General features: G+C 36.4%; 1 protein-coding gene across 1 annotated transcript in view; it reads right to left on the reverse strand.

Annotated features, from left to right (window-relative positions):
- Positions 1-27,952, reverse strand: part of TBC1D5 (TBC1 domain family, member 5) — a 519,410-nt gene that overhangs the window by 387,086 nt on the left and 104,372 nt on the right. The window contains exon 2 of the mRNA XM_006874244.1: positions 25,427-25,496. Coding sequence (XP_006874306.1) covers positions 25,427-25,496 — 70 coding nt within the window. The remainder of the gene's footprint in view (positions 1-25,426; positions 25,497-27,952) is intronic.

A 27,952-nucleotide genomic window follows, 5' to 3' on the forward strand; every position in this document is an offset into this window, starting at 1 on the left:
AACTCAGTTTTCAGCCACACAGTAGTAGGTCTATAAGGGGAACAATAATGCTAGTGAGGTATGCACACCTTAGAATAATCAACCAGATGAGCTCAACAGCATTCACCCAAGGACAAAGTTTAGAAGGGTTATGAAATGAAGAGGAATGGAACCAAGGAAGGAAGGGGCATAAGTTATGTTATACCAAGGGAACTGCAATCAGTGAGATGAAATAAAATGTGTATGATTTGTTGAACGCAACACTGATGATCTTTTCTGTAATCTTTCACTAAATTCACAATTAAAATAGTTAAAAAATGAAAAGAAATTTACAGACCTAGATCAAAGATATGTTAAGGAACAATAACTTCACATGTTGATATACTTTTTTTTTTTTTAATGAAAGTTTTTACGATGTTTCACTTACCTTTGTATAGATACATGGGAGGAAGCTTCAAAGAGTTCTAAGGAAAATGTAATTAAGAGGTAATAGAATTTTCCCACAAACTTTTGAAGTCCCCTCACATGTAAAAAGAATTAAAATTTGCCAATAATAATTTTGAAAAATATTGCAATTATATCATTAAAATGCTAAAAAAAAATTTATAACATAATACATAATCATTTAGGTAAGTCACTTCTAACCTCTATGCCAATCATCCTTCGGTGGGTATCTTTTCCCTATCTTTATGGATGAGGAAATTAGGGCTCAGAAAATTAATTAACTTGTTAAGAGAAAAAAGGAATAGGAATTAAGACAATCATTTTCCAATAACAATATGGAAGATAAGTAATATTAAAAGGAAACATAATACTCCAGAGTCCAGTGGGTAAAATTGGACTTTTGGCCTCAAGGTGAGGTTGCCAAGGCAAAATTAGGTAGTCTTCCTTATATTTTAAGCTTTGAGTATCAAGTCCAATAACAAAGAGAAAACTTTTCATATGTTGGACTGAACAGTAGCTACTAAGAGTGACTAAGAACAATCTGGGACACTTTGTTGTTGGTAGGTGCTGTTGAGTTGGTTCTGACTCATAGCATTCCTAGGCACAACAAGACAAAACGCTGCCTGAGCCTGCCTCATACTCACAACTGTTACTAGGTTTCAGCCCAGTGTTGTTACCACTGTGTGAACCTGTCTCACTGAGGGTTTGAGGGTTGGTTTCAACTCCTAATGGATCCTGTATGTTGTTGTTGTTGTGTGCCATGGACTCGGTTCCAACTCACAGCGACCATCTACAGGGTTTCCAAGGCTGTCAATCTTTACAGGAGCAGAAAGCCTCATCTTTCTTCCATGGAACAGCTGCTAGTTTCGAACTGCTGATTCTGAGGTTAGCAGCCCAATTCGTAACCACTACGCTACCAAAGCTCCTTAAGGGATCCTCTATAGTGTTTCCTAAGTTTTTACAAAACAGAAAGCCTTATCTTTCACCTGATGCAGCACCAACGAGAAGAGATTGGAAGCCAGACTTTCTGGACTCCACTGACAAAGCACTACTGCCACCTAGTGGTAGCCACTCTGCTTCGCAGGCATGGGTCCCAGAAAACAACCAGGATCTAAGCAGGGAGAGATGCATATGGGTAGGTTTTATTTCTTATGCCAATGGTATTGCACTACTGAAAACAGCTCTGGAAGCATTGTGTTGAGAAGGATTCTGAACCTAAATGGGCTCATCTGAAAATGAGATTTTAAAATGTTGATCTTAAGCATTGTAGGAGTCTAAGGAGTAGAAGTCCTGATGTGGCGCTATGGTTAGTTAATGTAACAGATTGTAAAGTCATTTGAAATTGAAGGTTGGCAGTTCAAGCTCACCAGCTGCTCTTTGGAAACCCTATACAGGGTCGCTATGGGTCAGAATCGATTGTTGTTGTTGTTGTCAGGTGCCATCGAGTCGGAACTGACTCATAGCAACCCCATGCACAGCAGAACGAAACAATATCCGATCCTGGGCCAACCCCACCACCGCTGCCACACTTGACGTCATCAATGATGCCACTTGGCTGATCCATCTCATTGGGGGTCTTCCTCTTTTTCTCTGACACTCCACCTTACCCAGCATGACATCCTTCTCCAGCGACGGTTCTCTCCAGAGAATGTGTCCAAAGTATGAGCGACAAAGTTTAGCCATCCTGGCCTCCAAGGAGCACTCTGGCTGCACTTCTTCCAAATTAGATCTATGGGTTCTTTTGGCAGTCCATGGCACTTTTAGTATTCTCCTCTAACACCACAACTCAAAGGCATCAATTCTTCTATGATCTTCTTTATTCACTGCCCAGCTTTCGCATCCATATGAGGTTATTGAAAATACCATGGCTTGGGTCAGGTGCACCTTAGTCCTCAAGCTGACATCTCTGCTCTTCAACACTTTAAAAAGTTCCTGTGCAGCAGATTTGCCCAATGCAATTCGTCATCTGATCTCTTGACGGCTGCTTCCACGAGTGTTGATAGTTGATCCAAGAAGAATGAAGTCCTTGACAACTTCAATCTTTTCTCCATTGATAAGAATGTTGTTTATTGGTCCAGTGGTGAGGATTTTTGTTTTCCTGACACTGAGATGCAACCCATACCGAAGGCTGTGCTCTTTGATCTTCATCAATAAATGTTTCAAGTCCTCTTCACTTTCAGCAAGCAAGGTTGTATCATCTGCATATCACAGGTTGTTAATGAGTCTTCCTCCAATCCTGATGCCACGTTTTTCTTCATAAAACCCAGCTTCTCGTATTATTTGCTCAGCATACAGATTGAATAAGTATGGTGAAAGAACACAACCTTGTCGCACACCTTTCCTAGTTTTAAAACATTCAGTGTTCCCATGCTCTGTTCGAACAACTGCTTCTTGGTCCAGGTACAGATTCCTCAGAAGTACAATTAAGTGTTCTGGAATACTCATACTTCGCAATGTTGTCCATAGCTTGTCATGACCCACACAATCGAAAGCCTTTGCATAGTCAATAAAGCATAGGTAAACATCTTTCTGATATTCTCTGCTTTCAGCCAAGATCCATTGGACATCAGCAATGATATCTCTTGTTCCTCAGCCTCTTCTGAATCCAGCTTGAACCTCTGGAAGTTCTCTGTCAATGTATGATTGTAGCCATTTCTGTATTACCTTTAGCAAAACTTTACTCGCTTGAGATATCAAAGAGATTGTCCGATGATTTCCACATTCCGTTCGGTCACCTCTCTTTGGAATGGGCACAAATATGGATCTCTTCCAATCAGTCGGCCAGATAGTTGTTTTCCAAATTTCTTGGCAGAGATGAGCGAGTGCCTCTTGTGCTGCCTCACTTTCTTAAAAGATTTCAATTTTTATTCCATCAATTTCTGGTGCCTTGTTCTTTGCCAATTATTTCAATGCACTTTGGACTTCCTCCCTGAATATCATTGGCTCTTATTCATATGGTACCTCTTGAAATGGTTGAACATTAACCATTTCCTTTTGATACAACGATTCTGTGTATTCCTTCCATCTTCTCTTGATGCGTTCTGCATCATTCAATAATTTGCCCAGAGAATCTTTCAATAACTAAAGTCGAGCCTTGAAGGGCTATGCCACCAGTATTTTAAATAACCGGCAGGGTCACCCATGGTGGACAGGATTCAGATGAGCTTCCAGACAAAGACAGACTAGGAAGAAAGATTGACAAACTGCTTCCGAATCACTAGTCCTGAAAACTATATGAATAGCAGAGAAACATCGTCAGATACAGGACCGGAAGGTGGGAAGGCACTCAGGATGCGACTGGGGAAAAAAATGCCTCCTCAAAGCAGAGTTGACCACGATGATGTGAATAGAGTTAAACTAATGAATTGATTAGATGGCACTTAATGACAACAACAACATGTCATACATTAGAATATATAAACTGAATAAATACGACTGCAAAGTATAAGGATAAATTTTTAAGTTCATTCTTTAATATTGTACTTTCCTAAGACATGAACATATAATAAGTATGAACTAGTAAGTTCCTTCTAAGTAAATGGTGGTGGTGGTAGGCCATTGAGTCGGACTTCCGGGGCTGTAAATCATTACAAGACCAGAAAATCTCACCTTTCTCCCACGGAGCTGATGGTGAATTTGAACTGCTGACCTTGTGGTTTGCAGCTCAATGTGTAACACATGACACTACAAGGGCTCCTATTTAATTAAACACTTTCATAATTTAAATAATACATAAATGAGTGAATTATGTGCTAATTTAGGACTAGAAAAATGTCTGGATCACTGTTCCAAATGTTGATACACTATTTGTTGTTGTAAATTGCCATCGAGTCAATTCTGACCCATAAGCGACCCTGTAAGGGTTTCCGAGGAGCAGCTGGGGAGCTGAACTGCCAACCTTGCAGTTCAAATGACTTTGCAGTCCAACACATTAACCCACTGTACTAGAAGATGCTAATTTTATAAGGATCATTTATATTTTACAAAATTGTTTCTGTGTTATCAGGAGGAACCCATCCCTGGAGGAGGAAATCATGCTTGGTAGAGAGGAGGGTCCTCAAAAAAAGAAGAAGACCACCCCCCCATGAGATAGATTGGGACAGTGGCTTAAACATAACAGGAGTTGTGAGGATGATGCAAGACCAGGACGTGTTTCGTTCTGTTGTGCACTGGGTCCCGATATGTCAGAGCCGACTCAATGGCACCTAACAACAAGAGCAAGCAATACTCAGTCGTATCTATATCCAAAAGATGTCTATGGGTTTAATTCAAGAAACCCAAACAACTGTGATTTAGAAAAGCAGTTGTTTTGAGTTTCTCACATTAATATACTCTAATATTCAGTATCTCCAATACTTGGTTAAAAGAAGCTACTTTGCTTTCTACTGATAATGAATTTGCTGCGTGGAACAGAGAGGGATTATTATACCTTGGAAGACCAGAAAGTCAGAGAGAGTGGGAGAGAAAGGCAAGGGAGAAGACATGCTTCTGGCTGTCAGGGAGGGGGCTGTTGAAAGGCGAGTGTGGTAAGGGAGAGCTCAGAAATGACAATTTTACAAGGTCTATCAGCCTGGTGTTGGACTTCTGGTGTGGTACTGGTAGATAAGCACTGGACTGCGAACCACAAGGTTGGTAGTTAAAACCCACCAGTTGCTTCTTATAAACCCTGTACAGGGTCACTAAGAGTTGGAATTGACGGGAGGGCATTCAACAACAGCATCGACCAGGTGTGCCACTGTAGGATAAGCACTGAACTAACTGTTAACCACAAGGCTGGCATTTCAAACTCACTAGCCACTTCCTGGGGACCCTATGTAGGGTTGCTACGAATCACAACTGACTCAGTGGCACTTAACAATCAGCCAAACTTTGTTCTGCTGTGATATGCTTCTATAAAGATTTGTTGTTGCTGATAAAGATCACAGCCAAGAAAACCCTAAGATACAATTCTACTCTGTAACACACGGGGTTTCCATGAGTCAGAGTCAACTCAGCAACAGATTTACCAGTAAACTATGATCTTCTTCCTGTTGCAATCAGGCTGGCAACCAGAGCAGACTGAAGGGGATTTTCAGAGAGATCCGTGGATCAATGGATGGAATTATTTAAAGATGACGATGCAAAGGATAAGGAAACCGAACTAGATACAAAAAGATTTATACCATTTTATAATACAATAAAATGCAAGCTGATGCTTGAAAAATTACAGTATTAAGATCATATTTGTTTCATAAGATATTACGGAAAAGGGTAGAAATAAAGATTTTAATTTGTTTTTCATCTGTAGAGAAATATATTAAAGGAATATTTCTATCAAAGAAAAGGCTGTACCATAATTCAAATATTTCACATAAGAGACTATATACCTTCTGTATCATTTTAAAGGCAATGATTGTGAAGATACTATTCAAATAGAACAAGGAACATCTAGCTTAAATCAATGGAAATATGAGTGTAAATTAGATATGTCAGCAGCAGACTGTAAAGTGTGGTCCCAGATATGGGTAAGCTACAACATTAGGACTGCAGGTGCCAAGATCAACCAGATAAACACTGATGTTATCTATAATTACCTCATTTTTAGTTTAAATCACAGGTAATGAGGGAACTCAGAGTCTCTAAAAGGCAATTAGAAATTGTACTGGCTTTTTTGCTTCCTGTATCAGGAATTTTAAAAAACTTACTTTTATTTAAAGCTTTTTTTCCCCCTCCATAATGAAACATCAAGGCATATCACTTATACATATATAAATAAATATAAAAACAGAATGCACAATTACCCACAAGCTTAAAATGGATTTCTTCATATGGCTAGGTAAAATAGGTTCTCATATGATGATGCACTGTGAAAAAAGGCAGCAAATAGTTCACTATATGGAATTTTGTTAAAATTCAAGATGATGTTTTGATCAGGTTGCGATTTGACTTGGAATTGAGACATGCTGAGCCTCTACCTCCATACAAAGGAGGACATAAATTGCGATAGTAACAGTGACCCCACTCAGACTGAGAACTCTTTTCTAAAGAAATACAACATTTCCTTCAACATATAAAGTTTGTGAGCTTCTAAATTCAGGAATTTATTAAATAAACTCAATAATCATACTTGCAGAAAAAAATCAAGAAAAGTTTATCATTAGGTTATAGAAATTACGTATTTAACAAAGGCAATCTCTGTGAAATTGTCTAGAGTGAGTATATTTTATATTTGACAATCTACTGATATTTTTAATATAATTAATAATTAAGGAAAAATCCCCCTTTTTGAGACGAGCAGACTTCCCCCAAACCCGCATCCTACCTCACTGAGCTGGATATGGAGCTTTCCATTACATGATAAAGAATTTGCCAGTCTTACTGGAGCCAATATTGTAGAGTAAATACTTACAGCATTGACGAAAAATTACTTTCCAGGAATTCAGAAATAGGCATCTATATAGTAAAATCTGATGTGCAATTTAAAAGTCAATCTCATATCCTAAAGCATGTTTTTCAAGATGGGGTTGACATAAAGGGCATTGTTGTTGTTGTTAAGTGCCTTAAAGTCGGTTCCGACCCATAGCGACCCTGTACAGGGTTTCCGAGGGTGTAAATCCTTACGGGAGTAGAAAGCTTCATCTTTTTCCCGCGGAGCAGCTGGTAGTTTCGAACCGCTGACCTTAAGGTTCGCAGCCCGATTCGTAACCACTACGCTACCAGAGGTCCTTATAAAGGGCATTACACATATAAATAAATGCATGTTTATATGTGAAAATACAAGCATGTTTAAAAGAAATACTTTATCTTAAAAAGTTTAAAAAAATAATTTTTAAAAACCCAATTCATTCCATTATTCACTTTCTAATCTCTAGGCCAGCACTATCCAGTAGGGTTTTCTATGACAGATTCCTGCCTTATACACATTCTAATTTTTATAAGTTTTACTGTGATTTTTTTTTTTTTTCCTTAACTCCCTCAACAGGAAAGTGTTGACAGTTACAAAACAGTTTAAAGCTCAAAATGAAATTTCTGCCCAGATATGGCACACATTTAGATAATGTTGGTGGCACAGGGGGGTAGGCATTGGACTGCTAACCTCAAGGTGACTGGTTAAATTCCACCAGCTGCTCCATGGGAGAAAGATAACGCTACTTGCTCCCTTAAAGATTTAGTCTTGGAAACTGAAAGGGGCAGTTCTACTCTGTTTTAGAGGGTCATTGACAATGAGAATCGACCCAAGGGCGGTGAGTGGGCTTAGGATATCTGTCCTTTTTATTAAATCATTCCACTTTGCTTTGCTTTGGAGTTTTCTGCTCTGATTTAGTGGTGTTTCTCTCAGGCTAATTCATAGTCAGGTTATACGCTACCGATTCACACAATGAACATACATGCTGTCGTTGTTATGATTATGAAGTTGATTTCGACTGATAGTGACCCTATGTACAACAAAATGAAACACAGCCTAGGCCTGTGCCATCCACATCATCGTCACTCTCTAAGTATTTGAACCCATTGTAACTGCCACTCTGCCAATTCATTTCATTGAGGGGCTTCCTTTTTTTCCTCTGACCCTCTACTTTACCAAGTATGATGTCCTTCTCCTGAGTGCTACTAATAAGAACATGTTATTCAGATCTCTTCTGTTAACATGTTCAAAGACCGTGAGATGATGTCTCATCATCCTTGCTACTATAAGGAGTATTCTGGTTGCACTTCTTCCAAGACAGATTTGTTTGTTCTTCTGAAAGTCTATGGTATTTTCAATATCCTTTACCAACAGCATAATTCAAATGTATAAATTCTTCTTTGGTCTTCCTTATTTATGAGTACATGTAGACTACCGATGTGGCACTATAGGATCAACACTGGGCTGCGAGATACAAGGTCAGCAGTTCAAGTCCACCAGCTGCTCTTCAGAAACCCTACACAGGGTCACTAGAAGTCTGAAATGACTCACTGACACGTAACAATAACATTGGTGCTTAGCAGTCTCCTTTTCTGTATCCCTCTACTATTCAGCTTTTTAAAAAAGATGACAGCAAACTCACCTTTAAACTTGTCTATACATTTTACCCGTTTCAATATCACAAGTTATATTTTGTTTTGTTTTGTTTTTTAATTATAAAAAGCAGTAAGAAATAATACTAAGTGGGAGCAGAGTAAGAAGTAGAATGACTCTGCTGAATGAAGAAACTTTCTGTGCACACTAATATTTTCCCCTATTCTAAGTTTCTCATTATTTCTGATTGGTTTAGGCGATCTGAAATTTGACCTTTAGATACCTGATGCGCTACTGCATATCAAAAGAAAGGGCAAAAATGTTTAGGGAACCCTAACTAAACCACTGGACATAAAATGAAGGAGTCAGGGGACACCACTGGGAAGAGTATTTTGATTACTGATTTAAAAAAACCGACAAACAACAGCTTCATATCACAATGGAGATTAATCATTTCCCATTGTTTTCTCATCCAAATTAAATTATTTTCTATAATACAATCCTGTAATAGGCAGAAATATATCCCATTGCTAAAATTTTATATTATTTCAAAATTCATCTATGTTAATAGAACTCAAACACACCCCTGACTTCTATAAAACCTATTCTGTTCACTTGTATGTTCTGTTATCCATATGCACAATCATCACAGATATTCCAGAAGGAATATCACATGTACACAAAAATGTACATGCCTACAAATATCTTTATATGACCTAAAGACATGTTTCTGTAAAGCTGTTACAAAGAATTGTATTAAACTGAAAATAAGACATATGAAAAAACTCTCATTTTTCTATAGCCTTTTTAAACATTATGATTAGAAATGATGTCTAAAGAAATAGAGGAAGAAGATGAGGTTCCATCTCACGAGTTCATTAGCAGTCCAGAAGACAGCAGGAGAAACAGGGATGGGTACTAAAAATTCCAAACAAACCTCTCCAACCTTATTTATTGACCCCACTCCTTTCACCCCATTCACAAATCTCTTATACGGAAAAGCAGTCATAAAGAATACAAAAAGGAAAAAAACAGGCTCTGGGCATGTATCTGTGGTAAATTGCGGTGGGGTGGGGCAACAACTGTAGTTAACCTGGAGATTACAAAATTATTACTGAACAAAATTCAGATAATGAACAATCTCATAAGTTGTCATCACTGATAATAGAGTTCTACTGCTAGAGAGAGCTTTAAGGTCTATTTGAACATTTTATAATTTGAAATGAGAATTATGAGAGAGTGTTCAACTATTCTGGCTGAGACCTCGGCATGACATCTGAATTGTCCAAGCCCATTTCCTAATCAGAAAAACTAGACAGGAATCAAATCTTTGAAACTTTTGAGAATATGTCAACCAGACTAAATTACTTTTATATCCATTTTAAGATATCAAATCTATAATCTATAATCATGGGATGAAAATCTATGTATGTTCAGATGACACTAAGATGTCTTTTGTATTTCAAATACTCTCTCATCAGCAAGTTCTTTCTTTTAATTACATAGCTGCTTAATTATTTTCTCATATTTCTAAGCACATAACACCCATTCGCAGTTCTATTATTATCAACTATTTCATAACATTTTTGTAATTGAGTCCATTTAATGATTATAGTTTCAACTCCCAGATAAATTGGTTAGCCACATTTTTAAATATATCTCAAAAAACAGATATCAAATCTTAATACAATCAAAATAGCAATCTAAGCAAAACAACATTCAATTCAATGAAACAGATAAATACCCATGTTGTGTGGGCCATATTAACTTTATCTATAAAAGTTATAAGTTTGTCACTAACAAACTTAAGCCTAATCCAAATCTCTTCATTCTAGCACAGCAAAAGAAACCAAAAAGAAAAGAAAGCATTGTTAGAGAGACAATAAAGACTATGTTTGTTCATATTGTTCACTTCCCTAAAAACTTCTGTATCTCAAAAATGCCTAACATAACCTACCCACTGCACATCGCTCAATTTTTAATTATCCTATTTGGTCTGCTCCAAGTTCTTGGGAAGTTTCCATTATAACAGAGTCTACATCTCAGATACTTCCGTGTTTATCACCCTTGCTAGATCATGAGTATCCCAAGACAGGGACTGTGTTTTATTCCTTTCTGAATCTTGGAGGTTTCGTGCACAGCCTTGTCTGTAGTTTAGTTAGTTGTGTGCCCTGCATAGGGCTCCTGAGGAGTTGCAGGTGGATTGGAACTGCTGACCTGCTTATCCTGTGGTGCCATATCAGGATTACTGTAACAGGTGTACAATAAAGACCTGCAGATTGATTGAAGATATACTACCTCTCTTGAACCAAATCAAATGACAACAACAAACAAAAACATAGGAACCAATGTTGAAAAAGCACTTGTAAATGCTCTGGATGAAAAATCAAGTGAAAGAAATTACTAACCACTGCCACTTTCCTCCATAAAAGCAAGGCAATCTGGTGTAGAAAATAGACAAATATTAAATATCAAGTGTGGTATTGTAGGATAAACACTGGACTGGTAAGCACAAGATCAACAGTTCAAACCCAGAAGCTAGTCCTTGGAAACCCTATCCAGGGTGGTTATGAGTCAGAATTCACTCAACAGCAACTAACAAGCCCTAAAACTTTCTCTCCTAAACTACATCTTTGAGAATCACAACATTTTCAAGACATCAAAAATCAGAAATTAAGAATTATGTAAACTATATAACTACAAGTAGACCAGTAAACAAATAAACTATAATTTTTTTTTAAATTTAATTTTCCATTTTGAACCCTAATTCTACACTACACTTTCTTAAATTATAAGTCCAGTAACATACTTTAACATTACTGACTACATACATACTTAACTGATTTTTGTATGATTTCACCTCCACACCTAAAAATGTACAGCATGCTAATTTAAAAATGATGACCCATGGGATTGATGTCAGATAATTTCAGCTTGAACACTAAGGCCAGGGGAAGGAGCCCACAGTGCTGATAGAACAGTTAAGCCTCACATTTCAAATGTAAACCTGTCTTTTCAAAGGCAAACATTTATACAGCTCTTCCATGATGGGCTTACAACTGGCAATGTAAACAAACAAATAAATTTTTTTTTGTTTTGTTTCTAAATCCTGGCTACAGATAATAAAAACAGATTGATGGGGGCTTCTGAAGGAAAGAAGCTAAAATTGTAACAGGAATGCTCAAGTTTGTTCGAGCTATGTTAATTTAATGATGTTAATGTAAAAAAGAATAACAGCTAATATTTTAAAAATAGAAGGTAACATATTTTCAGAGCCTAATCTGATCAATTAGTTCATACAGATTGTGTATTATAGAGAAGAACAGATACTGACCAAATCATTATCATAAAAAATAAATTTACTTTAAGAAGATATTCATAGTCATTATTCAAAAGTGATTTTTTACCCCCTTCTTGTTTCAAAAGTCGGTTGCCTTATGCAAGAGGTAAGGTTTTGACTGTTTTCCCAGGAAATGCAAAGATTACACATTTTATGCAATCTGCAATTATTAAAGTTTTTATGCTTCGTGAGCCAATAAAGAAATAAGAAATACAAACATTTAATAAAAATTTCAGGCTAAACTGTGAGGTACAAGTCATATAAAAATTCCTCCTATATAAACTATTGTTGTTGTTAAGTGCCTTTGAATCAGTTCTGACTCATAGGGACCCTGTATAGGGTTTCCAAGAAGTGACTGGTGAGTTTAAATGCAAACCCTAAGGTTCAAAATGACCTTGTAGATCTAGTGCTTTAGTCTCACAGTGCCACACCAGGACTCCATATAATCTAGAGATAAGGATATAGATTATATGGAGTCCACTGTGCAAAAAAAGCGCTCGACTTTTGTTACATCCAGGTAACTTTTGTATTTTTAATTCAAAACCAGACTTTCTAAATTATTATAATCTTCAGTTTAAGGCTATGGCTTCTATTTATAATTACATAACCACTGGTTGTTATTATTTGGAACCGTCTCCTGGAAATAATATTGCATTTAATCTGCTGCTGTCAAGACAATTCTATAGTGATCTTATAGAACCGAGAAGAAATAACCCACAACATCTCCAAAGCTGTAAATATTTATGGACACGAATTGCCACAACTTTGTACTGTAGAGTGCACTGGTGGGTTCAAACCTCTGATCTTCCCATTAGCAGCTGAGTGCTTCAACCACTGAGCCAACAGAGTTCCACAGTATTGCATTTATCAAGGATTATTTGAAAATCATCCAGTTGTCAAAATCTAGAAGGTAGTACGTTTTTCCTAACAGCAGTCTGTTAAAATGTTCATAAATGATATGTGAAATAAAATTGCAAAAATAATTTAGGTAAGCTACATGATTTACTATCATAAATACAGAATTTAGGAAAAGAATTTTTTTATTTTAAAATAATCCACAACAATACATATTCTACCCTATGACTTATATAAGGTCAAGACAATCCTTTGAAAATTAAACAGCATTTTAAGTCTACCACAGAATGCCAAATCACTGGTCTGAGTATCGCTACTAAACTGACTCTCAACACAAGTTTATCATTGATATCTGGCTACATATATATAACTTAAATCTTAACAATAAATGAGGTATAAATCTAGCTACTTCTACATTGGGAATTTTGGCAACAGTATACTTTAAAAACCTTACAGAAGGTAGTAGCTGGATGCACTACACTGAAAAATCATACAAATGTTCTATGTACTTTTGCAGAAAGCTGTAATTTGATCAATAAAGATATTTAGGAAGATAGAGTAAAAAAAGGTAAATTTTAAACTGTTCACCTTCATTTTATTTCATAGGTCACTGTTATACTATCTAATAAGATAATTAAAAACACGCAAGCAGCTGGTACTACAGCTAAACAGATTAATGTAATAGTCTGTAGTCACATGTGCTGGCAAGGGGCTCGCCTTTTTGGCGAGGAGAAGGTCAGCTGCCCTTGGGAAGAGGAGAGAAAATGGTGGAAAGAAAATATTCCTTTTACCATGTGGCCCTGTGTTACAGGCACCAAGTTAAATGTCTACTGCAAACTGCTAATCAGAAAACGACATCTTTTCTTTCATATCCAGCAGGTTCTCTCAGTTTCAAGGTTAAAGGAGAAACAGAGAAAGCTTATATCATTTGACAGAAAACATTGATATTGGTCTTTCATAAGTACAAGATATATTTCATAAAATCAGTGTGTGGTGTAGTGCATTATCTAATGTCTCTTCTAGCCATAGCCTATAAGTCCCACCAAGCAAAATTTTTGCTCTGCTGGGCCTACAGAAGGTGGGAAAAGATACTGATAGGATGGCATGATCCAGCTGAGGATGTTAGCAGAGTTCCTTTTAATTGTAAAAACTTGAAACTCTAAACTCTAGCATGGGTTTAAAATGAGCCATCTCAGAAGCTGGAGTGGGGATCTCACTACTATCAAAAAAAGAAGTCAAGAGGAGCTCCATGACCCCTGTGCACTGAACCTCCTTGGCTCAAGGATTAAACGCTGTGACACTGGAGGAGGGACAGAGAAGCAGCAGCAGCAGAATCAAGAACGAGAGCACAAGGCGGAGAAGTGGACCTCCGAGCCCACGGAGCAAGTCAAGTTCAGTGACTTTGGGCAGGAAGCTTGCCTGTACACTGAGGTACCTCCAGGAACTTAATTGGGGAGCTAGGTTTCCTTATCCATGGAGCTAGAATGCTGTCATGATGATGTTAGGGGTGGAGTGGTATGTCCTATGGGTAGTTTTCAGAAGCAGACTGGAACAACTGCCCTGAGCATTTCTGACCCTGCTAACTTTCCAAGTAAACCCCATAACTGGGAGTATGGTGACTGAGTTCTGTGTGGCCACTCTAACACATTACGGAACCCAAATGTGGAGTAGAGAGGGTTGTGGGAGAATAGTTGGTGCATGATATTTTCACAGGTTGGTTTCAGGAGTAGAATTTAGTGCAATGGCGCCACATTCAAGTAAGTATGGGGCTTTGTAAGAGAAAGAACATGGGAAATAAAACTTTTGATTCTTCAATGGTTACACAGCTTACTGTCAACTGTAATGGCTGATAGAAATATAAGAGATGTTATGCTGTAACTAAGGGGAGAAAAATCTACTGATGAATGACTGGGCTCTGGGCCTACCTAGAGCCAGAGGCCCAAGGCCACATGCACAAGTATGATGGGAATGGTTATTAAGTATTTTGATTACATAGAATTTGTAAACCCACCTTCAGCCTATATATGATTGGTTGTGGTGGTGGTTACGTGCTATGGAGTCGGTGTCGACTCATAGCGACCCTATATAGGGTTTCCAAGGCTGTACATCTTTACAGGAGCAGAAAGCCTCATCTTTCTCCAGCAGAACAATTGGTAGTATATGATTGGCTATACTAAAATGAGAGTTAGGAATTGCCTGGAAGAAACAAGCTTTATATTAAGCCAGTAGCCTGCATATAGAGTAACGGGCTTAATAAGTGGAAACCTGAGCCCCATCCAGAACTGCTTAGAGAACAGATTTATGTTTATAGGAAAGACCAGAAGAGAGAAAAATGATGGGCATTTTGAATTTCAAGCAAGCAGTTTGCTGTCGCATGCATTGAGGCAGGAAAAGTTTAGCTCATCAGAGAAAACCCCATTCTAGGGCTGAAAAGTTAAAGAAAGCCAGCAAGCAGAAAGCTTGGTATGCTATTGGTGAATACCATTGATGGCTGGAAGTAGGGGAGAATGCACCCTACTTCATTACTCATTACTACTTCACTACTTCATTACTCACCAATGAAGAAATGAAGTGACAGAACAGAAAGGGCTGGCTGGTCTAATGTGAAAGGAGTTGCGTAGACTCCTAAACATACAGGCATCGACCTAGACCATGGAGAGCTAGGGCTGAGAGAGTGGTAAAGGGGCTGGCTGGTGTGAAGTGCAGGAAGGAATGTGTGGACTCCCAAGCTTGCAGCTGTTGTTCAGTTGACCTAGTGAGGATAGCTAGGGCTGAACTGACCAAAACCCAAATGAATGAGGAAAGAGATGCTTGAGGTTAGAGGAAACTGCTGCAATTTTGATGACTTGCTAGTGACTGCACTTTGCATATGAATGCAGATGCCTAAAGTTCCAACAAGAAGGAAGAATCTTTATATCAAGGAACATGTTTGTTTCCTAGGAGGATTGGGTTGATAGAGATGGGAAATTTAGAAATTGCCTATCAAAAATGGGGCACGATAAAGGCATGAAGTGGCTAGCTGACAGCTTTCATGAATGCTCACAATCAAAAACTGCTATGGGGAAAGCTAACCCATCATGTATGAAAGGGACAATGGTTGAAAGAGCCAGGTGTGACCTGTGGTATAGCGATACCCTGTAACTCCCACCAAACAACCTTGCTGCCCTATTGGGTCTGGGTAAGAGAAGGTGGAAGATACTGATAGGACGACATGATTCAGCTGTGGATATTAGCAGAGTTCATTGTAACTGTAAAAACTTTAAAATGAGACATTTAAGAAGTAGGAGAGGAAACCTCACTATCATCAAAGAAGAAGAATCAGGTGTAGAGTGTGTCCTTTGGACTCGAGCATCCCTGTGCACTGAAGCTCCTCAACCAAAGACAGAACACTATGACACCAGAGGAGTGGTAGAGGAGAAGCAGCAACAGAACCAAGAACCAGAGCATGAGACAGAGAAGTGGACTTCCCAGCCCACGGACCAAGGAATGCTGAATGACTTTGAACACAAAGCTTGCTTGCAGTTAGCTGTCTCCGGACACTAAGTGGGGGAGATAGGTTTGCTTATCCATGAAACTAGAGTGCTTTCATGCAGAGGTGTAATGGTGGAGTGGAGTGTCCTATGGTTATTTATCAGAGGCTGACTGGAACAATTGTGCCCTGAGCATTTCTGACCCTGCTAACTTTCCAAGTAAATTCAATAACTGGGAGTATGGTGACTGAGTCCTGTGTAGTCACTGCAACAAATTATTGAACCCAACTGAAGAGTAGACAGGTTTGTGGGAGGAACAGTTGGTACCTCATAGTTTTACATGATGCCTTTCCAATTCCTCTAACTTTCCATTTAACATGTCACCTACAAATTAGTTGGATAGGGACAATCAAAATTTAACCCAAACTTCCAAAATAATAAGATCTGGCCTATTACTTGTTACATTTGTAGGTACAGTCAACTCCAACTCATAACAACTCGATGTACAACAGAATGAAACACAGCTTGGTCCTGTGCTATCTTCACAATTTTAGGTTTAAGTCAATTATTGTAGTCATTGTATCAATCCATCTCATTGAGGGTCTTCCTCCTATTCACTGACCTTCTACTTTACCAAGTATGATGTTCCTTCTGCAGGAACTGGTACTTACTAATAACATGTACATATATACTTGAAACAAAGTCTCGCCATCTCTGCTTCTAAGAAAGATTTGCTTTTCTGGCAGTCCATGGTATATTCAATATTCTTTACCAACACCATAAGGAGTTCTGATACCACAGTGGTTCCGAATCAGGCTGCTAACTTCAAGGTCGGCATTTCGAAACTACCAGCTGTTCTGCGGGAGAAAGATGAAGCTTTCTGCTCTCATAAAGATTTGCAGCCTCGGACAACCTGTGCAGGGTCACTATGAGTCAGAATCTACTCCACGGTATTTAACAACAACAACCAACACCACAATTTAAAGACATCAATTCTTCTTTGGTCTTACTTATTCACTGCCCAACTTTTGCACATGAGGCGATTTAAAATACTATGGCTTGCTTCAGGTGCACGTCATTGACATCTTTACTTTTGGACACTTAAAAGAGGTCTTTTGCAGCAGATGTGCTCCATGCAGTATGTCATTTGATTTCTTGATGGCTGTTTCCATGGGTGCTGATTGTGGGTCCAGATAAAATTAAATCCTTCACAACATCTCTATTTTTTCTATTTATCTTGATGTTGTTTATCAATCCAGTTGTGAGGATTTGGGTTATCTTTACGTTGAGGTGTAATGTAGCTGAAGTTTTTGATCATCATCAGAAAGTATTTCAAGTTCTCTTACTTGCAGCAAGCAAGGTTGTGTTGCTTGCATAGTGCAAATTTTAATGAGTCTTCAATCCTGATGCCACATTTTCTTCATATAGTCCAATTTATCAGATTATTTGCTTAGCATATAGATTAAATAAGTCTGGTGAAAGGAAACTACCAGCTGTTCCGTGGGAGAAAGATGAGACTTTTTGTCCAGTAAAAATTTATAGCCTCAGAAACCCTATGCAGAGATATGAGTCAAAACCAACTCCACAGCACACATTCACTAACACAGTCTATGAATAACAAAGCTAAGAGTATTAGGCATATAAGGCTATAGCTAGTGTCTGTCAGTTTAAAATTTCAACTTTTATTTGTCAAAGCTTCACAACTCCATCCCTGGATGTATTTAATATGTAACATAATATTATAATCCCTTCCTTTTATTTTCACTAATTTGTTATATAAGTTTATTATATAAATAATTTTGCAAATTTGTTATATAAAATTAAATTACACAACAGAGATTGAGAGTGTCAAAACTCAAGTTAATCTTCTTAGCTCCCTTTCTAATAGAAAAAGTTATTTATATGAAGCATTTTATCTATTTCTTTTGGGTCTTTATTTTACAGTATTTAAAATCTCCTATAATATCAGAAGATTAATGATGATGATGAGAATGATACTGTAGACTAGAAGACAAAAGCAGTTAACATTTATTCAACATTTACTATGTGACATTACTCCATTTAACTCATTACAATCGTATTTTCTCAATGATGAGAAACTGAGGCTGCGATTTGTTCAAACCCTCCACAATATTTGGAGCCATGATTTCAATCTAACCTTTATGCTTAGATATTATTTTTATAAAACATAAAACAAATTAAAGACAAATGTCTTCTTGAAACTGACAATCTAAGGTAAGGACGCTATATAAACGAATAATAGAAAGGATATAAATTTGGGTGACAAATTCAAGACTGAATTTATACATTAATAAAACCTCTCCATATGCTATAAAGGGTACTTGCTTGGAAGGGTTAATGGAAGTTAAAGGAAAGAAGTTACCATTATAGAAGAGGTGAGCACAAAGGAATTAATAATAATGCCATGGTTCTTCATTTGAATTTTAAAAAGGCTTTTATATATTTCATCTCAGTCTCTATAATAGCTGTGAAATGGAAGCCTGTATGATACCCATCTTAAAGATGAGACAGTAAGGTTAATCTTTACCTTCAACAGTGAATGTATAGTTTGGTTGTGCTGTTTTTAAGACACACAGCCTGAGCTGACTAAATATGAATAAGGGTTACAATTTTGAAGGCAGTTTAAATAATACAAAGAATTGTTAGGTTAAAAAGATGTTTAAGGGTTGGAGTATTTACACTTTTCTAATCTATTTCTAGTAAGTTTTAAAAACCAATAATGGAAAAAGAAAAATAATTTTCATTTTCAAAAGTAAATTTTACTGACAATTCTGTCGCCATTTCAGTGTAATTTTGCAACGATTTCTACGTTTTGTCAGCTAACCTTAATATGAAAATATACCCTAGAGCTGTGCTTCGATGAATTCTGCATTTAACCTAAGTGTCAGATTCACAAGTAGCTCATTATATTGTAAGAGCTATTGCTTACTGAGTAGAAAAATATTCATTTCACACCTTAAACACTATAATACTATTTAATAACAGCGCTGGCTTGCCAACTATTAAAAGCCTGTTTTTATATACTGTACAACCTGAGTTTTTTATCTTGTCTTTTTAATTACAGCAATAAATTAATATCCTAACACTACAATAGTGACAGACATTGATTAAAAATATATTAACAACATCAGTATTTACTGTACAAAGTTGCATTACAACTTCATTTTCAAAACACAATTTATCATTCAATAATACTACGATAGTTTAATTTTCAAACTATTCAAGGGCAAAATAAACTACAGGATAATACCATGCTTTCACATTAACATATTTTTTGTAACTTTATATTATGTCCATTATTTACTATAATTAGCTAACTTACAAATGTAACTGTAAAGTATAATTTGGCAATAAAATTTATATACATATGAAGGGATTTCCTTAGTTAGAACTATATCCTAATTTTTTTGTCTTGTTTATTTTTTATTGTATTTATTTATAATAGTGATATTACCACCACAGATTTGAGATATATTATCTTATTAACATTTCACATATATATGACAAATCACATTTTTATTCTTTGAAGCCTGGGGTGGGGGCAGATATCATAGTATCTTCTCTTCACATGAGGGGTTTTACCTATTATTTACTATGGCAAATTCAAGCTTTATCTTACACATTAGGACTGCAACAAAGATTCAGAAAACTCCAACATTTTTAACATAAGATAGGTACAGTATAAATAAAACAAAAACTTCTGATCTTTACTACTTTGATAATACCCTGCCTGGACACTATAGAAACATAAGCCTTTTGTTCTACCTGTGATACTTGAACAATTGATTATTCTGATAGAATCCAAGTAGTATAAAATAAAGATGTCAAGTACTTCCATCATGATCCAATTTCTGGAATTCATGAACAAACTGTAAAAACATTCTCATTTACCACATTCTTATTCAGTGATATAGAGTGCCTTGGTGGTGCTGGAGGTTAAGTGTTGGGGTCAGTGACGGAAACCCACCAGCTGCTCCTGTGAAGATTTACATTCTCAAAAATAAGGTGGCTATGAGAATTGACTTCATGGTAGTGAGCTGTTTTTGTTTTTCTCTCTCTTTTTTTTCTCTTCAGTAAGTGCTCACTATATCTAAGAACAGTCTCTTGATGTTAAAAGGCTGGATATGAATAAAGAAATTACACAATTTCACCTACTGTTGTTAGATGACATCGGGTCTTTTCAACTCATAGTGCCCCTACACACAACAGATCACAACCCTGCCTAGTCCTGCACCATCCTCATGTACATCAGGTTTGAGCCCACTGTTGTAGCCCCTGTGCCAATCCATTTCATTGGGAGTTTTCCTCTCTTTTGTTGACCCTTCACTTTACCGAGCATGCTTGCTTTTTCCAGGGACAGGTCCCTCCTGATAACATAACCAAAGTATGGGAGATGACGTCTCATCATACTCACTTCCAAGGAGCAATCTGGCTGTACTTCCAACAAAGATTTGTTTGCTTGGCAGTCCATTGTACTTTCAATATTTTCAGTCAACAATTCAAATGCATTGATTCTTCTATGGTCTTCCTTATTCACTGTTCAGTTTTCACGTGCATATGAAGTGACTGAAAATACCATGGCTTGGGTCAGGTACATTTTAGTTCCCAAAGAATATCTATGTTCTTTAGCACTTTTGTAGCAGATTTGTCCAATGTAATATGTAATTTGATTTCTTCCCTACTGCTTCCTTAGGTTTTGATTGTTGTTGTTGTTGTTAAGTGCCATCGAGTCAGTTCCAACCCATAGCAACCCTCTAGAGGGTTTCCAAGGAGCGGCTGGTGAGCTTGCACCACCAACCTTGCAGTTCAAACTGACTGTGCAATCTAGCGCATTAACCCACAGGGCCACACCAGGTTTTCATTGTGGATCCAAGTAAAATGATATTGTGAACAACTTCAATACTTTCTCCATTTATCACGATCTTATTTAATGGTCCAGTTGTATTTTCTTTCTCTCTTTTTTTAATTGAAGTGCAACCCACACTGAATGCTGAATTCTTTGATCTTCATCATTAAGTACTTCAAGTTCTCTTCATTTCCCACAAGCAAGGCTATGTCATCTGCAAACCACAGGTTGTTCATGAATCTTCCTCCAGTCCTGATGACAAGTTCCTTATGTAATCCAGCTTCTCAGATATTTGCCCAGTTTACAGATTGAAGAAGTATAGTGAAAGGATACAACCCTGACACACATTTTTCTGGATCTAAATCATTCAGTATCCTAATGACTGCCTCCTGGTCTATGTACAGCTTCTCCCTTAGCATAATTAAGTATTCTGGAATTCCTGTTTGTTCTGATTCATATGGTTGACTGCCTTTGCATGACCAATGAAACACCAGTAAACATCTTTCTGTTATTCTCTGCTGTCAATCAACTCCCAACTGACGTCAGAAATTATTTCCCTTGAGCCACATCTTCATCTGAATCAGGCATGAATTTCTGACAGCTCCCTATCGATGTACTGCTGTAACCATTTTAAAAATTCAGCAAAATTTTACTTGCATATAATATTAATGATTTTGTTCAATGCTTTCTTCATTCTGTTGGGTCGCTTTTATTTGAAATGGGCATAAATAGGGATCTCTTCCATTCAATTGGTCAGGTAACTGTCTTCCAAGTGTCTTGGCATAGACAAGTGAGCACCTCTAGCAACACATATGTTTGTTGAAATACTTCAATTTGTATTCCACCAATTTCCAGACTCACCTTTTTCACCAAAGGGCACCTTGAACTTCTTTCTTCAGTACCATTGGTTCTCCCTGAAGAACATCATGCTAAATCAAATATTGTAAGAGATTACTACTGTAAAAATCCAAGGAAAGGGTTTAATGCTAAAAGAAACACTCTATCTTGGTTACCAAGGGTTGAAGAGAAGGAAGAATTATTAACTGGCTAGAAGGTAATCAAGTGTTAACTTGGGTGGCAAGGAAGGCAGTTAAAAAAATAAAGAAGGAAAAAAAATACAAAACTATTGGTTCTTGGTCATATGCAACCTCCTTAAATTGTTGAACATCAATCAATTCCTTTTGGTACAATGACAGTGTATTTCTTCCATCTTCTTTTGATGTTTCCTATGTCATTCAATAGTTTGTCCATATAATATACCTTCAATATTGCAACACAAGGCTTGAACTTTTTCTTCAATTCTTTCAGTTTGTGAATGCATATTTTCCCCCTTTGGTTTTTTGATCCCAGGTCTTGCAAACCTCATTATAATACTTGACTTTGTCTTCTCAAACTTCCCTTTGAATTTTTCTGTTCGGTTATTTGACCTCCTCATTTCTTCCAGTTGCTTTAGCATCTTTATTCTTAAGAGCAAGTTTAAGTTTCCTCTGACATTCACTTTGGTGTTTTTTAAATTTCTTTTCTGTCTTTTTAATAACCATTAGGTTACTTCTTCTATGATGTTCTTGATATCACCCCCAAAATCTTTTTGAACATTAATGTCGATTTATTAAATCTGTTCTTGAGATGGTCTCTAAATTCAGGTGAGATATAGTCAAGGTCTTATTTTGGCTCTCTTGAAGTTGTTTAATTACATTCAGCTTCAACATGAACTTGTACATGCACTATTGATGTTCTGTTCTATAGTTGGCCCCTGGCCTTGTTTTGGCTGATGACAGTGAACTTCTCCATTGTCCGTTCCCATAGATATAGTTGATTTAATTCTTGTATTTTTCATCTGGTAAGGTCCATGTGTTTAGTTGCCATTTATGTCGTTGAGAAAATTATTTGCAATGAATAAGATATTCATCTTGCAAAATTCTATCATGCCATCTCCAGCATTGTTTCCAACTACTAATCCTTTCTCTTTGTTCCCAATTTTTGCATATCAATCACTAGGAATTATTAATGCATTTTGATGGCATGTTTGATCGATTTCAGACTGAAGAAGTAGGTAGAATTCTTCAATTTCATCATTAGCTTCAGTGGTTGTTGCATAAATTTCAATAACAGTCTTATTAACTGGTCTTCCTTTTAGGCATATAGATATTATCCTATCACAGACAACACTGTACTTTAAAAATAGATCTTGAAATGCTCATTTTGATGATGAATGTGATGCCATTCCTCTTTAATTTGTTGTTTCTGTAACAGTAAACTTTACGATTTTCTAAGTCAACGGCCAATAGCAGTCCACTTCCGCTCACTACTAGCCAGGATATTGATTTGTATGCCTGGATTCATACTTTGTACGGTCTACATTCCCGTACATGGACAGTTACAGTTACTTTTTCTCATTTGCAGTTGAGCCCCATCAGCAAATGAAAGTCCCAAAAGTTTTGTTCCATCTACACAGCATGAAGTTCAACTCTACTTTGAGGAGGCATCTCTTCCCCAATCATGAGTACCTTCTAACGTGAGGGGCTCATTTTTAGGCACATTAGATAATATTCTACTGCTATTCTTAAGTATTTCAGTCATTAACACTTTAGAAGTGGTCCACTTATCCTTCCTTCCTAGTCTGTCTGTCTGGAAGCTCTACTGAAACCTATCTACTATGTGTGCCCCTGCACACATATATATGGTGGTGGTGTGCCATGGAGTCAGTTCCGACTCATAGTGATCCTATATAGTGTTTCCAAGGCTGTAAATCTATACCTTAGCAAAAAATCTCATCTTTCACCTGTGGAATGGCTGGTAGTTTCGTACTGCTGACCATGAGGTTAACAGACTGACTTGTAACCACTAAGCTAGCAGAGTTCCCTAGCTGTGTATGTGTATATATACAACTCATATATATAAATAAAAATGAAAACTAAGCGTAAATTCCACATTAATTATATAAAGGAGCTTTAGCTTGATATTCCACTGAGTTTCCAAATATGTAGCCGTTATTCCAAACATTTAATGGTGCTGTTATACTAGTATCAGAACTTATTAACTGTATGGGCAATACATTTCAAATTAAATTATTTCTTTATGAATTTGCATTTATAATGCCAAAATGCATCATTATTAGGTCTGTGTATTTTCTGAGAATAACTAAGTTTCTACACTACTTCGCTTCACTATGCTGTTGTTGTTAAGCACCATCGAGTCAGTTCTAAATTACAGCGACCCTTATATGGAGTTTCTGAAGAACAACTGGTGGGTTTGAACTGATAGCCTTGTTCACAGCCTAATGCTGATCCTACAGCAGCACAACAGGAATCCTTGGTTCACTATATGGATTTTCAAATATTATCAGAAGAAGGATGAGGAGATTTCAAAAAGTTCATGAAAAACTAGAATGAAAAGATAATGGAATTTTCCACAAATTTTCTGAAGTCCCCTTGTATTTTAATTGTTCTTCTCCCTAGGTTTTCCTGTTGTGAAGGCACAAAATCCATAAAAGTTTACTCCAGCAAAATTCCAGTTCTAATTAGAATATCAAAACTAGATATACATGTTTTCTTAACTTTGTAACTTAAAAAAACCAAAAAACCACTAGTTGAGATGTAACTGCCCTGTTTGTTGAACAGCCAAATTAGAAATGAAAAACAACACTTAAATATGGACAAGGTCAGCAAGATCAGCATGACAATGTCATGCAAGGTCAGCAGTTCGAAACTACCGGCTGTTCTGCGGGAGAAAGTTGAGGCTTTCTGGTCCCGTAAAGATTCGTAGCCTCAGAAACCCTGTGCAGGGTCACAATGAGTCAGTACCTACTCCACGGCACATAACAACAACAACAAGCCCTCGTGATCAGCATACTGTGTTTTAGCAGAGAGCGATACTATTGTAAAAGACAAACTGAAAAAAAAAAACAAAAAAAAAACCCCAACCAACAGATTATGATAAAGTTTTTTAAAACTACATTCACATTGACTCAAACTACCCTACTATAAAGCCGCTCCTCTGGTAGCGGAGTGGTTACGAAACAGGCTGCGAACCGAACCGGAAGGTCAGCAGTTTGAAATTACCAGCTGCTCCCCGGGAGAAAGATGAGGCTTTCTATACCCATAAAGATTTACAGCCTCGGAAACCCTGTGCAGGGTCGTAACGGGTCGGAACTGACTCGACGGCACATAACAACAACACCACCCTACAATAGGATAACAATGACAGCAGCGGTGCTGTTGAACTGGGTCCGACTCATAGTGACCCTGTATAGGGTTTCCAAGTCTGTGAATCTTAAGGGAGCAGAAAGCCTCATCTTTCTACTATGGAGCCGCTCAAGAATCTAGAATATTGCATTTTTCATTACTCATTTAAGTCTGTTTCACATCGTAATATTCGTTACATTTGTCATATTTTTTAAACACAGTAGTTTCTTACTAAAATTAGAATTTTGGAAGATTATATACCTTGAACATTTTCTTATAAGATTATGCATCAGAATATTCATTGCTTACCTATAGGAATTAAAAGTCCCATCAGGGTCTAAAGTAGAACTTGTTCTTCTTCCGTTTTTATTTGCATCACCTGGGGGAAAACATTTAAACACTGAGTAATGGAAATTCTAAAACTGAATATGTCAATTAAAAAACTAGGTGGTAGTTCTATGCACTATACAAGGGATGTAAAAAAAGTTCATGGAAACATTCCATTGTCTTTTAATTCCATTTTTTAATGAACTTTTAAAGTTCCCTCATCCTGATCAAAAAACATATGCCTCTTGTTTCTAACCCCAAATTATCTTTGTTACCAGGGTCTCGTATTTTAAAAATTCATAGTATAAACCAAAATCACCACTCATAAATGGAATAGTAATACAAGTAAAGTAAGGTAACAGGAATAAATAAAATACACTATAAACATTTTCTTCTTATGAATCATATGCAGAAATAAAATTTATAAACCATTTAAACATATACTACTCTATTCAGGGTTGCTATTATTCAGAAGCAACTCACTGGCACTTAATAACAACAACAAATATCTGTAAGCACAACACATGTTCTGAGTGAAAAAGTCATCTATTCTGAGGACTACAACAGGCAAATCAGGTTGAGACCTGAAAGGTTCTCAGGCTCCCACTTCTCCATTCTATGGGAATTTAGTAAGCAATGAAGTAAAACAGAAAGCAGACTTGGAAAGGTGGCAAATAAGAATGCATTTTAGAGAGCTTTTAATTAATATCTAAATACCTTAAATAAAATTTTATGTTTTAACTGTGGTCAAAAGTTAGTAGCTTAAGATGACAGGGTCTAAGAGATGGCAGCCAGAAGGCAGACTTGCAGAATGTGCCCTTTCATGATGTAAATTATTACATATGCCTCTGAGTGTTCAAAAAAAAAAAGCTAAAGCGAATAGAGAGAACTACTGTTAACTGATGGTATATGGAAAGGATTATAATAATTCTAATGAAACAAGGGGTATGATTTGTAAAACTGATGATCTGCCCTGTAAACTTCCACTCAATCCACAATAAAAATCTTTAAAAAAAAAAAAAAAAAGTAGCTTAAACAAATGACAAACAACAAAGACATCAAGAACTATGTGTGTCCTCTATCAAGCTTTTGGGAAAAAAACTCTTTACTCAAACAGCTGGAGTATTTGTAAAATCCAATCTATAGCAACTCACATGTCAGTTTAAAAGCTACAGAATATAAATAAATTTCTTAAGAAGCTGATAAAAAAAATTTACTGAAGCCTCAATGTAAAATAAATATAACCTTATGGATAAAAATATAATTTTAACAGCTTAAGTTTTAAAAGTGTATACTTCAAAGTCTAGTTTTTATGAAATCATAGTTTACTATTAAATACATCATTTATTCTTCAACACAAATTAAAAAGACTAGAAACTGATTACATTTTATATTACCAATTCCTGTAATGTAACTTTCAAGCATCACATTATATTCATTTTATGATGTTTAAAGCTTAATAATTTAATGATTTATCCAATTTTAATTTATACTTTTAATCCACTTTGAACAATCTAAGGTGCCACTGGAGATCATCACAGTGGTCCTGGTTAAGTCAAATAGTAATTACAGAGCTTTCACTTTAAAGATGAGATTATTTTTAATTATTGAGTATAGTACTTAAGGTACCATACTTATATAATTATGCTACTCATTAAACAGTTATTGAAAGCTGAAATGTAATTTTAATGACAGCTACCTATTTTTCTTCGCACATTTTATAGTTGACAGATTAGTCAAGAACGTTGGTTCTCTTCAAAATCTCTGCAGCTGCGCCAAAGTGTTCAGGAGAACAAGAATTGAATAGAGCCCACTCACAGAACTTTTAACTGCCTTTGCATTCAACATATTATTTTCAGGGATTTATAAGCAAAAATCATAAAACATATTACAGCACTAGAAAGTGATGATGGGTTTTATAAATGAAAATAATCCAAAAATGCTTAAAGTTTAAGATCAATCTAAATAAATATATGCTGTTAATTCTTTGAAAACACTGGCAAGATTATATATACAATGGACTTCACTTTCTTTATAATCAGAAACTATTAATGGTAACACAATACAGAGTTAAGGAAAATTAGTAAATGAAAATTTCATAGAACACATGTTGTTTAACAGCTTGCAGGCATTTTCTGTGAAACATTCTGTAATCAGCATTGAATAACCACTATATCATACACTTGAAGTTTGAGAACCTTATTTATCCTTAAAACTAAAGATTATGATACATATAATCTCAGCAGTAAAATGCTTCTTTCTTTATGCTGATACTTATCAATTCACATACAAAGTCCCCCAAATAATTAACAGACTTTCGATATTTAAAAATACCAGGTTTTATCATTATAATATATTACAAAGCTTTTCTTCAGTTTATAACTGCTTCCACATGAATATATCACATTTACTGTGTGACCTTCACGGTGGAAAGGATAGCAAAAAAGAAAATAAAGCAGTTTTTTGGGTTTTTTTCCCCTTCAGAAACATACCCACTAAGGAAGTACA

Source organism: Chrysochloris asiatica, unplaced genomic scaffold, assembly GCF_000296735.1.
Source record: "Chrysochloris asiatica unplaced genomic scaffold, ChrAsi1.0 scaffold00267, whole genome shotgun sequence".
Taxonomy (NCBI): domain Eukaryota; kingdom Metazoa; phylum Chordata; class Mammalia; order Afrosoricida; family Chrysochloridae; genus Chrysochloris; species Chrysochloris asiatica.